Source organism: Bos indicus, chromosome 5, assembly GCF_029378745.1.
Source record: "Bos indicus isolate NIAB-ARS_2022 breed Sahiwal x Tharparkar chromosome 5, NIAB-ARS_B.indTharparkar_mat_pri_1.0, whole genome shotgun sequence".
Taxonomy (NCBI): Eukaryota; Metazoa; Chordata; class Mammalia; order Artiodactyla; family Bovidae; genus Bos; species Bos indicus.
The window spans coordinates 1,601,131-1,614,702 of NC_091764.1; the positions used below are offsets into that span (position 1 = coordinate 1,601,131).

The 13,572-nt window shown below is 36.5% G+C and overlaps 1 protein-coding gene across 3 annotated transcripts in view; it reads left to right on the plus strand.

The window, feature by feature from the left end:
- TBC1D15 (TBC1 domain family member 15) overlaps positions 1-13,572 on the plus strand; it is a 74,022-nt gene that overhangs the window by 21,347 nt on the left and 39,103 nt on the right. For 2 of the 3 annotated variants that reach the window (XM_070788819.1, XM_070788820.1), the window contains exons 2-5: positions 502-600; positions 1,150-1,224; positions 6,102-6,240; positions 11,242-11,452. In XM_070788819.1, coding sequence (XP_070644920.1) covers positions 502-600; positions 1,150-1,224; positions 6,102-6,240; positions 11,242-11,452 — 524 coding nt within the window. The remainder of the gene's footprint in view (positions 1-501; positions 601-1,149; positions 1,225-6,101; positions 6,241-11,241; positions 11,453-13,572) is intronic. The other variant, XM_019960182.2, reaches the window with a different exon arrangement.

The window sequence follows — 13,572 nt, forward strand, 5'->3', positions numbered from 1 at the left end:
TTGCTTTTTAATATTCCCATATTATTCCATGAATTTCTAGGCCATTGTGCTATAAAAAGCACACCAAAATAAACTTACAGTAAAAACACATGCTGTTATAGAAATAGTTAGAAATCATTAATTTCCTATTATATTTCATATTCTTATTTTTAATATTTTCTGGTTGAACCCAATACTTTGCTTAATGTTTGTTAAAAATATTTATGTGAAATTTGCATATAGTGTCACATAACAATTAGCCTGACATCTTTGTTGAAGGAGAAGATCAAGATTGTGATTACATATCACCAGCCTTGCATGTGTAACAAAGCAAATTCCTTTCTAGTTTATGTTTGAAGTGTTTTTAAGTCTCAGTAATATTTTTCAGATAATACACTTTTATATGAAATAATCAAAAACTTGATTCAGGCATTATAGAAAAACATCTCAAATATTTTAAGAAAAATTTTGAAACCATACTGCATAAAAATGGTTTGATTAATCTTATTTTTGCTATTTCAGATCATATATGAACAGGAAGGGGTCTATATTCACTCATCTTTGGGAAAGACCAATGACCAGGACAGCTTGATTTCAGGAATATTACGTGTTTTAGAAAAGGTATGTTTCTAGTAAATGACTTTATTTAACAGTTGTTTAAATAAATTTTTTAAAATAATTGTTTAAATTAATAATTGGGACATTATCAGCAAGTTTGAATTTCACATATAACATAAAATTATATAATTGACAGTGGTTGTAAATTTGACATCAAAGTGATGTTAGAAATAAAATTCTTCAGATAAGTCAGTAAAATGGCGTGGAATATTTTTAAATTTAGTAAAAGTTACAGTAGTATAATTTTTTATAATGAAAATCAGAATTTAGAAATCTGCATATTGTTTGTTGTCAAATAGTGATTGTTTACATATGGTATGGATATTAAGGTGCTAATAAATTTAAGAGGTTAAAAATTGATTTTGGGGGCTTCCGTGGTAGTCCAGTAGTTAAGAATCTGAGCTTCCACTGCAGAGAGCATGGGTTTAATTCCTGGTCAGGGAACTGAGGTCCTGCATGCCTTGTGGTGCAGCCCCCCAGGGAATTAACTGTCGGTGACTGAAAAATAAGATATTGCTGAAGAGTAAATATGGTTAATAATTTTTTTCCTAGGATGCTGAAGTAATAGTGGACTGGAGACCATTGGATGATGCATTAGATTCTTCTAGTATTCTCTATGCTGGCAAGGTATTTAAGGAAGAAATATCTGACTAAAGGAATGTCATTTTTAAATAAAAGCTTTATTAAGATATAATTCATGTACCATAAAGTTCACTGTTTGAAAGGACATAATTCAGTTTCTTTAGTATATTTACAGAATTGTATAACCTCACCAATAACCAACTTTAAAACATTTCTATTCCAAAGAAAGCAGTCACCTCTCATTCCCACTTAACTCCAGTACTCTTCACTCATTAATTTACTGTCTGTCTCTGAGGATTTGCTTATTGTGGACATTTTATCCGAATGGAATCATATAACGTAGTTTTTTGTGACTGGCTGCTTTCACATAGCATACTGTTTTCAAGGTTCGTCCATGTTCTAGCACCTGTCTGTGCTTTCCTTTCTTTCCTTTTTGCTGAATAATACTGCGTTTATGGATATGTGCCATATTTTGTTTATTCGTTCATCAGTTGATAGCACCCCACTCCAGTAGTCTTGCCTGGAAAATCCCATGGATGGAGGAGCCTGGTGGGCTGCAGTCGATGGGGTTGCTAAGAGTCAGACACGACTGAGCAACTTCACTTTCACTTTTCACTTTCGTGCATTGGAGAAGGAAATGGCAGGCCACTCCAGTGTTCTTGCCTAGAGAATCCCAGGGACGGGGGAGCCTGATGGGCTGCCATCTATGGGGTCGCACAGAGTTGGACATGACTGAAGCGACTTAGCAGCAGCAGCAGCAGCAGTTGATGAACATTGGGGTTGTTTCCATCTTCAGGCTAATATAAATAATGCTGCTGTGCATGATCAGGTTCACATTTCTGTGTGGACATATTTTCCTTGAAAACCTAGGAACGGGATAGTTGGATTAGTTTATGTTTACTGTGTCTAACGTGTTGAGTTCTCGCTATGGAAGGGGTTTAGCTCTGCCTTATCTCTTAACTCACCTTGAAACTATGGCTCAGTTGTGTACATTTCTTCTCAAAGTATTAATCACATAGGCAATCTAATTTTATCTTCTTAAAGACATTTCTTGCAGAATTTTCTTCCAAGTTCCTTCTGAACTGGCTGCTCTCTTGGTTTGCTGTGCAGCAGTTATCCTGGGGGTTCCTTTTGCCTCTCTCCCACAGTTTAATCCCTGTTTCCTGTCTCCTGTGCTGTCTCCTCTTTTGGTTTACTCTCTAGTTTTGGTGCACCTCCAGTGCTTCCTCAGAAAAAGCATGTATGAGACCAAAAACATCTCTATTTTCAGACTTTTTTTATCCTTCTGTGAACATTTGGGTTGAGCTATCAATTCTGAATTGATGACTGGCTGGCATAGAATTACAATTTGAAAAGAAATTACCCCCATATTTTTGGAAGTTACTATCTTTACATTTCTCTTATTTCCTTTATTGATGTTAAGTCTAATGTATTTGAATCCTGATCCTTGCTATATTTTTTTCCTGTTCAGAAGTTTTAGAATTACCTTTTTGTTGGTAGTATTCTAGATGTCCTGGAAATGTGCCCTTGTGGTCCTTTTTATCCTCTGTGTGGATGCTTGATAGGCCTTTTTAATGTGAAAACTTGTATCTTTTAGTTTTTAGAAAATGTTCCTGAATTGTTTTAGTGGTGGTTTCTTCTTCTTGTCCATTTTCTACTTTCATTCTTTCTGGAACCCTCCACATGTTTTATATCGGTCCTGTAGTATTTTAATTGCTGCTGTGTCGCTTCAGTCATGTCCGACTCTGTGCGACCCCATGGACTGCAGCCTACCAGGCTTCTCCATCCCTGGGATTTTCCAGGCAAGAACACTGGAGTGGGTTGCCATTTCCTTCTCCAATGCATGAAAGCGGAAAGTGAAAGTGAAGTTGCTCAGTCGTGTCTGACTCTTAGTGACCCCATGGACTGCAGCCCACCAGGCTCCTCCATCTGGGATTTTCCGGGCAACAGTACTGGAGTGGGGTGCCATTGCCTTCTCCAGTATTTTAATACTTTACTATTTTCTAATTCTTTGTATATGTGTATGTTATTTTCTAGGAAATTTCTTTAGTCTTATGTTTCAGTTCTTCTGGAATCATTTTCATCTTTGCTGTTTTTAAAATTTTGAATGCATCTTGTTCAGTTCAGTCGCTCAGTCGTGTCCAACTCTTTGTGATCCCATGAATCGAAGCACGCCAAGCCTCCCTATCCATCACCAACTCCCAGAGTTTACCCAAACTCATGTGCATCAAGTTGGTGATGCCATCCAGCCATCTCATCCTCTGTCGTCCCCTTCTCCTCCTGCCTCCTATCCCTCTCAGCATCAGGGTCTTTTCTAATGAGTCAAATCTTCGCATGAGGTGGCCAAAGTATTGGAGTTTCCACTTCAGCATCAGTCCTTCCAATGAACACCCAGGACTGATCTCCTTTAGAATGGACTGGTTGGATCTCCTTGCAGTCCAAGGGACTCTCAAGAGTCTTCTCCAACAACACAGTTCACAAGTGTCAATTCTTTGGTGCTCAGCTTTCTTTGTCCCCTTTCCCCCCTTTAAAAGAAAAATTGTATCCTGTTTTTCATGGATGCTATTCATCCATGATTCCCTTGTATCTGAGGAATTTAAGGATAATTTTGTAGATGTTTTCATTTCTGTATATAGTCCACTTTCTCTGATTCACTATCTTTCCCCCCGTTTCATTTAGACTTGTATCATTTATGTAGACACTTGCCTTTGTTTGCTGATGGTTGTTGTGGTGCTAATAAACAGCACATATGAAAAACTGATCCTACTCTCAGTGTATAGATAGGTTTGTTGATAGTTGGGACTCAGGGTGACCTGGCTAGGCTGTTGCCTTGGGGAATCCCTGGTGTTGAAACCTGGGTCTTTTTTCTTGGACTGGTCATGTGTCAGAGAAGAGTACAGATTTCTGCCTCAAGAGGGAAAACTGGATTCTACTGTTCTGGGAACTGATTGGAGGAAGAGAGCTGGGAGTCTTGCCACTCATTTCATGAACTTTTGATTCATTGTCCTGTTTTCAGTTATTATCTCTCTGCTCAGTGTCCCTGGTTGCTTGTAATCCAGAGAGAATCTGCTTTACCTTTTCCGGTGAATAAACCTCCAGCCTTCTGGACTCTTGTTAGTAGCCCTTTTTTCAGCCTGACCTTTATCCTAGTTTCCATAAGTACGTGATTCGCCAGGTCCAAGTCTGCGGGTGGGGTTGGATTCTGTAAATGCTGTTTAGCTTTCCTCTTTATTAGTAGTGATGGTGGTAAAGGTTGCATTTTTTAAATTGGGCAAACAAGGAGGACTCCCTGAGAAGTGACATTTGTGGAAGGACTCTGAGGAAAAAGCACTCCACTTTATAATTTCATTCATTCAGTTTTTTTCTGCCCTATTCTTCAGTCTGTTTCTATTTCTTTATAATATATTCCTGTTCCTATAAAATCTTTTTTCCATTTTTGAAAAGAATTACACTAGTAATCCATATTGTAAAAATTCAAATAATAGAAGGTTGAAGTCCTCCTTGACTAGAACCCCATCCCTCACGTGTTTACTGTGTATCTTTCCAGACTTATCAGTACACATTTCCTGCCTTATCTGTGTAGTTGTGTATATCCATTCATTCGTCCATTGTCCCTGGTTTCCTCTAGTGTGTTTCTCATTGTGTGTGTTCCATGCAGTTGTTAACGCTGCATACATTGTTTCAGGATTTCCTTTTATTTACTTTTACATATTGAACATAAATACACATGAACAGATATCAATCTTTAAACTTCTGCATAGCATTTTATTGGCTACCCCTAGTTTATTTACTTTTTCATTGATGGCTAATAAGGTATGTTCAGCTTTCCACTTTTACAAGCAATGTTATGATGAGGATTCTTATATCTGCCTCTTTGTATACATGTGTATTTCTTAATGTAGATAAAGTTATTGTGAAATATGCATATTTTAAATTTTAATAAATATGACTCAGTTTTCATTTCAGTCAGTACTGATTATCCCTGTTATCAACAGTGGGAGATAGCGTTTCCTCACACTGTCTTCTATTTTTTAATTGAAGGGTGCATAAAAGCTGAAATTCATCTTGCTTCTCTTTATTTCTGAAGTTGGACATCTTTATTTGTCACTTCATGTTTTCTTCTTTGATTTGCTTGTTCATGCCATTTCCTTTTCTCTTTCTGATATTTGTTGATTTCTAAGTACATTGGTAGGGGTTATTTTTATATTCTGCATGTTTTCCTGTCATCTTCTATGTATTTTAGAAAGATTTCACAAGTTTTGCTTATCGTTAACTTATGTGTAGTATCTTTTGTTGACTAGAAGTTAAATTTTTTGATTTAGTCAAATTATTAATGTTGCGTTTTAGACTTGGTTTTTTTTTTTTTTTTTTTTTTAGGTTTTTGGTTGTTTTTTGTTTTAGTCTCTTTTAAAAGAAAGTTCTTTAGGACTAAACATGTAGATATGTTATTTGTAGCTTTTAGGTTATTTTGATTAAGAGAAATATAGCAGCCAATGATGATGACTTCCATAAGTGGCTGTTGTTGGCTGTTTTCCTCAAATAACTTTCCTCCAGAAGTCTGGAGGTTTGGAGTTCTTTGCAATGTTTTTCTTGCTTTTTCTCTATGGTTGTAAGGTGGCTGTTACATTTTTACCAACATAGCTGCATTGAAAGCAGGAAGTATCAAAGCATTCCCAAGGCCTACTGTTCTCTTAGCTTTTATTTCACTGATAACTCTGTCTGCAGGAGAGTCTGGACACGCTTTTCTTTTTTTGTTAACTTGAACAAGGGAGAAAGGGTAGGAAACAGTGTTCAGTTTTGCCACCAGTGACGTCTGCCACAACCTACAAACTTAATTTATATAGAAGCTGAGAAGACATTATTGATTGAAATGAAATTCTAGTCTTAGTCCCTAAATATTTTATATGTTATAATTATTTTAGGACTCCAGTTCAGTTGTAGAATGGACCCAGGCCCCCAAAGAAAGAGCTCATCGAGTCGCGGAACATCTGAACAGTTACGAAGCAGAGTGGGACATGGTTAATACAGTGTCATTTAAAAAGAAACCACATACTAATGGAGGTATGATTTCAGTCTTTTGAAATCTTAAACTGATTTGCTACAGTATAAACAAAAGTGCAAAGAAAATGGTTTCATGCTTCTTAGAGGAAGGAGGATTTGCTGCTTTGATTAATATGTATAACTCTTACGTTTTTATTCCTTTATCATCTTTTTGTTGCCTTGGTTGTGACTTCATAAAGTACTTGTTCTGTTTAAGTTATTAATGGCATAAAAAAGAAGCACTTTAAAAACTGCTTTGGTTGTCTCTCATGTATATTTTTCATAAATCCTGTAGAATTAAAAAAAAGTCATGTTATTTCATCCTTAAAGCACCAGGGGGAGATGGAGGATACCGCTACAGCATATTGTTCTAATTTCAGTGTTTACTGGGATCATCACAGCTCATTGCAGTCTCCCCTTTATATATATGTTCAGTGACTATTCTCCTTTATATATAAATTTATGTTTGCTGTGTGGTGACTGTCTACATGTAGATAACAAGAAAGAGCCAAGCCAGCAGTCTGGTAGAACACATACGTATACTATCCCAGATACAAGCTCGCTAGCCTGTCTGTGATGTGGCCAACTTACTGGAGGTCTCTTTAAAAAATACTAAACACTCTAAATTAGAGTTACATTTTTTTTGTTTTGATTTCTTTGTATTTTATAACTAATAGGATATTTGATCTTTTAATGATTTTGGTCTGAATTTAGGATTTATCGGCATTTACCATAGTCAAAAAGGCTAGCCAAAGTTTACTACAATATGTATTGCTATGTTTAATATATGTATTGCTATGTTAATATAAGTAAAATTGATTTTCATGTATGGCCTGGGGAATCATTCTCATATACACTTTGTACTATATCATTTCTTGGGAACAGTAGCAATTAAGAAATAAATAGTAAATCACAAACTTTTTTTTAACAATCAGCTCATGCATATATTAGGCAAACAAAAAATAGCAATTCACATAAACCAACCCTGAAGGTCTAATCTAGAGAAGTTAAAAATCCCTCACATGCTAAATATACTAAAATCCTGTGGTTTTCTTTTCATAACATTTTTACATTGTTCTGATAAGAACCTTCCCTGTAGAATAGGAATGCCAAAAAAAAAGCATATATGCATGCATGGTGGTTTAGTTACTAAGGCGTGTCCTACTCTCGTGACCCCATGGACTGTAGGCTGCCAGGCTCTCTGTCCATGGGATTCTTCAGACAACAATATTAGAGTGGGTTGCCATTTTCTTCTCCAGGGGATCCTCCCAACCCAGGGATCAAACCCACTTCTCTTATATCTTCTGCATTGGCAGGCAGGTTCTTCACCACTAACGCCATGGGAAGCCTATGAGCTAGGGCTAGCTTTCTCTTATAGAAATACAGTGGTCCAAATGAGTGGGTTGAAACCTCAGGAAAGAGCTTTGAAAAGAAAACCACTGAATTTTAGTATATTTAGCATTTGAGAGATTTTTAACTTCTCTAGATCAGACCTTCAGAATTGGTTTATGTGAATTGCTATTTTTCACTGCCTAATATTATTGCTAAATCCTTGAAAATGAAAAAAGTTACAGAAATGAGCAAAATGAGTGAATTTTCAGAATTTCATAAAGGAAGCATTACATGTTTGAGAAAAGTATCTGACAGTAAACATCTTTTTAGATTAATGGTTTTTAACTTTGGCTGTGCATTGAAATCACATGGGGAAGTTAAGCTGTTAAAAAAACTACCAGTTGGGACTTCGCTGGTGGTTCAGTGGTTGGAAGCCTCTGTGCTCCCACTGCAGGACACAGGTTTGATCCCTGGTTGGGGAACTAAGGTCCTGCATCCTGCATGCTGTGCTGCATGGCAAAAAACAAAAATCAAAAAAGTACCAGTGCTTGGGTTTCATGCAGCAAATTAAATCATCCTCTGGAGATGGAGCCCAGGCACCTGTATTTCTCAGAAGTTCTGGTGATTTTAGTGTTCAGAGTTGAGAATGTCTGTGTAACTGTGTACTGCATAGCTTAGCAAGAAACAGACATAAATGCTGCTTGTATATCTTGGCACTGTATGATGGCTTGTAAAGAGCCTTTATTTAGTAATTATTAAAAGTTAAGGACACGTTTTCTTTTTCTGTATTCTCTCCACCACTAAAAAAATTTTATGATAGCAGTAAGAAATATATTGCACCGTGTGGCCCAGTGTGCAAACACATGTACATATTTAAGAGCACAAGGAGTTAATGAAGTACATGTATTCCATTTCTTCCCATTCCATCTCAGCTCATCCTCGGCTTAACCTCATCCAGTCATGTTTCATAAAAACTGCTTCTTAAGACATTTTCTGATCTTAATGTTTCAGAATTAAAAATTAGGCCATTAAATTTTTGTTTGTTTTTGAAAAGCAGTTTTTCAAATAAAAATTTTAACTTTATTATTATAACCTTCACATTTTTTACTTTTTTGGTGTGATTTACAGAGGAAAAGTTGGGGCAAACCTTAAAAAAGTTGACTATTGAAAACTTTTTTTAAGTTTATATTTCTTAGGAAATATACTGCTAAGTCTTTGTTTTTATGTTCTAGATCAGATGCTTTGAAAATACATCTTTCCAGAACAACAGACTGCCATGATGTTCTGGAAACCTATTCAAGTAAAATGTCATGACCTTCATGTTAATTCTGTTTAAGACATACGGAGACTTACTATTTTATTCACTTTTCTGCTGTTGTAGCCAGTTTTCCCATGTCAGTGTGTTGGAGGTATTTTTTACATGTATTTGGTAACATGGTAAGTTCATCAGAACTAATTAGTTTTATTTACCTTTCTCTAAGGAGAAAGAAGGAAATTTGGGGTTAACTCGGGTTCTGTTAGTTTTCTTCTGTGACAGTTTCTAGTTCTGGCTAGCTTGTGTTGGTAGACCAGATTGCACATTACTTTTCTGTTGACTTGTTACTAGGTTGTTATTCTATTTAACACACCTTTGAATACCTACTATGTGCTAGTCACTTTTCTAAGCACTGGGCATATAGCTGTGAATGGAATTAAAACTTACACTCTAGTAAAGGGACTTCTAGAATTGACTTGTAATGTTTCTCTCATCGTTTATCAGAGCTTTAAGTGAGGAAATGTGTGAGGCATTTTCTGTTGTATTTAGTATGAAATGTGTTTCTCTTCCATTAACAAGAGAAAATCTGTGTAAAATTTTTACTTTGCGAATATGCACAAACTTCTGATAGTTCGTATAGTCTGCATATATTATTTAATATTCTTCATATGATATTCTTGCATTACTTTGGATTAAATACTTTTTGTGTAATTTAAGAACTTAATTTAAAAATTGTATCTAGTTTCTCACCGTTGTTTTGCTGTGAAAATATTTTTGTCTTTGTAGATAATCTAGTAGTATGAATTCTTTATAGGTAGTCGAGATACATTCATATGTAGGTGACACATGTTGGAATTCTAGAATTGTTCTCACTTTGCTGTTCGTTTGTAATGGTGTTATGAGCCCTGTAATACAAATTCCAGTGAAACATGATGTGTAGTCATAGTACTAAATCTGTTATCAGCCTTGGATATAGTTCACCATCTGAACAGGAAGTCGGCAGGTCACTGCGTAGATAAGTTACTTTAGCCTTTCTGGACTTTCTTTCAAGTGATACTTGTTAAAGGTATCACTTGACCACATGTCCGTGAAAGAGTGATGGTGTCTGCATTCCCTGCAAGTAGAGGTTTCTGTAAGGTGTAGATTCCTCTGGGTCAGTTGAGGAGATCTTTTTGGAGGTGATGGAGCTGTAATGTTCCTGACTGTATAGGAAGGTGACATACATTCAGGTCAGTACCGACTGATCTACCCTTTGATTAAGTTCTGTAAGCAAATATTATCTATGTGGTTTATCTTTGTGGAGTTGATAGTGTTGGGACAGAATTAGTGACGATTTTCAATAACAGGATAGTATGACACTTCTTATGAAATAACATTCAAGAAAGGGTTTTTTAAGATTTCAGAATCTTTCCTGCTTAAGGTCCGAGTTAAAATGTTAAAATGACATTTTTAGATAAGAAATTAATTATAAGTATTGGATAGCATTTTTTCCTTTGTTCTTTACATTTTTATTTAAATAGATAATCTTTAAATTGATTATGATATTATTCACAAACCTAGGATTTTAAGTCTCTCTAAAGAGCCCAAATACTAGGAAATGCTTTATTTTACATAGCTATAGTTTGACTTGAACTGAGGTCTTAATTTAGTAAAAGGTTGATTTTAGCAGTGATATTCAATGTATTCATTCTTTTTGAAGCATTCACAACTTGATTACCTTTTTATCCTCAATTTCCCACTGTTATGTGGGTTTTTGCAAATGTTAGTCTGTGTATTCACTCCAGTGTTACTTTTTATATTGGCGTACTTTTACCTTCACTCAGTGTAGTCTGCTAAAAATAATTGCAGAAGGATGTGAGGAATAAAGGTTGGTTTTTGTTTTAAATGCATTTTGTTTTAAACGCACTGTTGAAGTGCATCGTTTGATTTGTTTTTGAGGGAAGTGGAGAGGATGAATATTTATTATTTGCTCTGTACTTGACACCATAGTAGTTAGTTGACAAGTATTTTCTTTTTAATTCTTAGAATAACATTGGGAGGTAAGTATAATTATCTCCATTATACAGATGAAGAAACTAAGGCTCAGAGAGATTCAATTATTTGCCCGAAATAATTCAGTTAGTAAGATGGTGGTGTTGCAGTTTGAATCCAGCCTACCTGCTTCTAAAGCCACTATCATTTTGGGACAAAGCTGATATTTTAAATAAGGATAGCATTTTTTTCAAATTTGTATGCAGTAAGATAATTATTTTAAAGACTGTTCTTTAAAGAAAATGTTTGTTGCCATTTCTAATACAGGTGGAAGACATGGTAATATGAATGCTGCAGTCATTCCCTAGGTTCAGCAAATTTCTGTTAGGCAGTTGTGAAGAGTGCTGTCAGTACCTGTTAAAAAGGTGAAAAAAAATATTTTGCCCCACTTTCTTGTTTTTAAGATGCTCCAAGTCATAGAAATGGGAAAAGCAAATGGTCATTCCTGTTCAGTTTGACAGACCTGAAATCAATCAAGCAAAACAAAGAGGGTATGGGCTGGTCATATTTGGTATTCTGTCTAAAGGATGACGTCGTTCTCCCTGCCCTGCACTTTCATCAAGGAGACAGCAAACTGCTGATTGACTCTCTTGAAAAATACGTGGCATTATGTGAGTAAGTATCCAGCTGTTTTCTGCTTCCTGGAACTGGGTTGTTGTGTTGGTCCCGGGCAAGCTGTTCTCACCTGTGTTGGGCATCAGTGACCCATGTGCACGTTAGGGGACAGGCAGCTTGGCTCTTTCTGGGGTGCTGACTGTTTTGGATGAGTGAATAACATTTTGCCAGTTCAGTAATTTGGGTCTGCAGTGTATCACCTTATTACTGCTTTAAAGAAAAAAATGGTCCCGTATTTTTAATACACATTTAAATGAATGATGATACATCACTGGTTAAGGGGTTATATATTTACCAATTTTACCTTTTACGTAGTTTCTCTTTAAGAGTTTCGTTTGTAATGTTACAGATTTAAGTCAGGCAAATTTAAGGCCTTTATAAAATTATTCTAAGTGTGGAAGTTAGGGCGTTCTCACTTTCCAAAAGTCTTGTGTCTGAATTTATTTATGCAGGTGTGTGTGTGCACACATAGTTTTTCTGGCTGTCACTCTCCACAAATACATTTGTGATACCTACTGTGTTCTGAGCACTGTGCTGGTTGTTTGATATTTAGAATCTAAGTGAACAAAACAGGCACGTTCCTGGATATCTGCGAGTTTATGGTCTAGTGAAGGTGGCTGATAAGCAAATAGCATAAAAGTCAAGAACTAAGATGGAGGAAGTACAAGGAAGGGAGGAGCGGTACTTCAGGTGGGAGTTGGGTAGGCATCAGGGAAGACTTTGTGGAGGAGGTAATGTTTAGGTTGAAACCTGACAAATGAGTGAGCATTAGCATGAAAGGGAAGGCGATACTTAGAGCAGAGATGTTTTAGATGGAGAGAAGAACATACAACATGCTGTAATCATGGAACAGGGTGTAGTCAGTATCACAGGTCTGCATAGTGGGGGAAGGGAGGACACCAGATTTAAAGATGAGGTCAGAGAACTGAGTACAGGCCATAGAGTGAAGGATCTTGTCAGTCATGTTAGCAGCTTGTTCCAGTCATCTAGAGGAGTTAATGGTGGCATGAACTAGGAGAACGATAGGAAAGAAGTATTGGAGGTATATTTAGTGTTAGAGTTTGAGATTGATTGGATATGTGGAGGTGAAAGAAGGGAGAAGTTGAGATTTTTAGTTTGGGAAGCTGTAAGGGTGATTGTTAACTTTATTAATGCCCTCACTTTCATAGAGAAACATCATGCCTAAGTGTAGATTATATAAAGCTAGGAGTGATCCAGAAGCTGAGAGATACTGTTTTCCGCATGGAGTTCTCCTCTCTTGCATGTTGACCACCTCTGGCTGGCACTGGGCATGCTGATGAGTACCTGTAACCATGAGAAAAGTCAAATCTGGTTGGTGGAATGTGGTCTTGAACTGAGAAACTGTGAATAGGCTACCACCCATGAGGTTAAGTGGATTTCAGAAGGAGCATGGTCATAACTGGGGCAGAAGGCTTGGTTGGCTCTTCGGGGGTTTTAGCATCATAGCAAGCTCCTTTCGCTCACTGTTGGGATATAACTGTTAAGAGTGAGGTGAGCTGAGACTGTTGATTGACGCATACTCCCTACAGTGAAGTGGTAGTCCCTCCCTATCCTAGTAAGATCGTATTTTGGAGAACTGGGCTTAGTTTTAAACACTGTGTTTAAATATATTAGACTAACTATACTACATGGAAAAGATGACTAGTATAATGAGAGGGATCAAAATGATATCATGAAAAACACTAGAAGGATGTGGGGATTTAACTTAAAGAAGAAGAGTTTAATGCTGTACCATTAAATAAAACCCAAGCTTCTTACTGTGCTCAGTGACCTGCCGTATCTTAGCTCTGTTTATTTCTTAAACCTCATTTCATGCTATTCTCTTCTGTATTCTAGTCACATGGTTTTCTCTCAGTTCCTGAAAGGCCCTAAACTCTTTCTTAAGTCCTGTATGTATGTGTTTCTTTTGCTTAGATTCTTCTTCTCTCTTTCTTATCTCTGAGGTCTGTTTAATGTCACTTCTTCAGAGGGGCTTTTTTGGATCTTAGTCTCCTGTTTAATGTAGGTTCCCACTCCCGTGCCTTTTTGCTTTCTCATTCCTTTGTTTGCTTCCTTCATGGCCCTTAACAGAATGAAATACTTTTGTCTGATTACTTCTG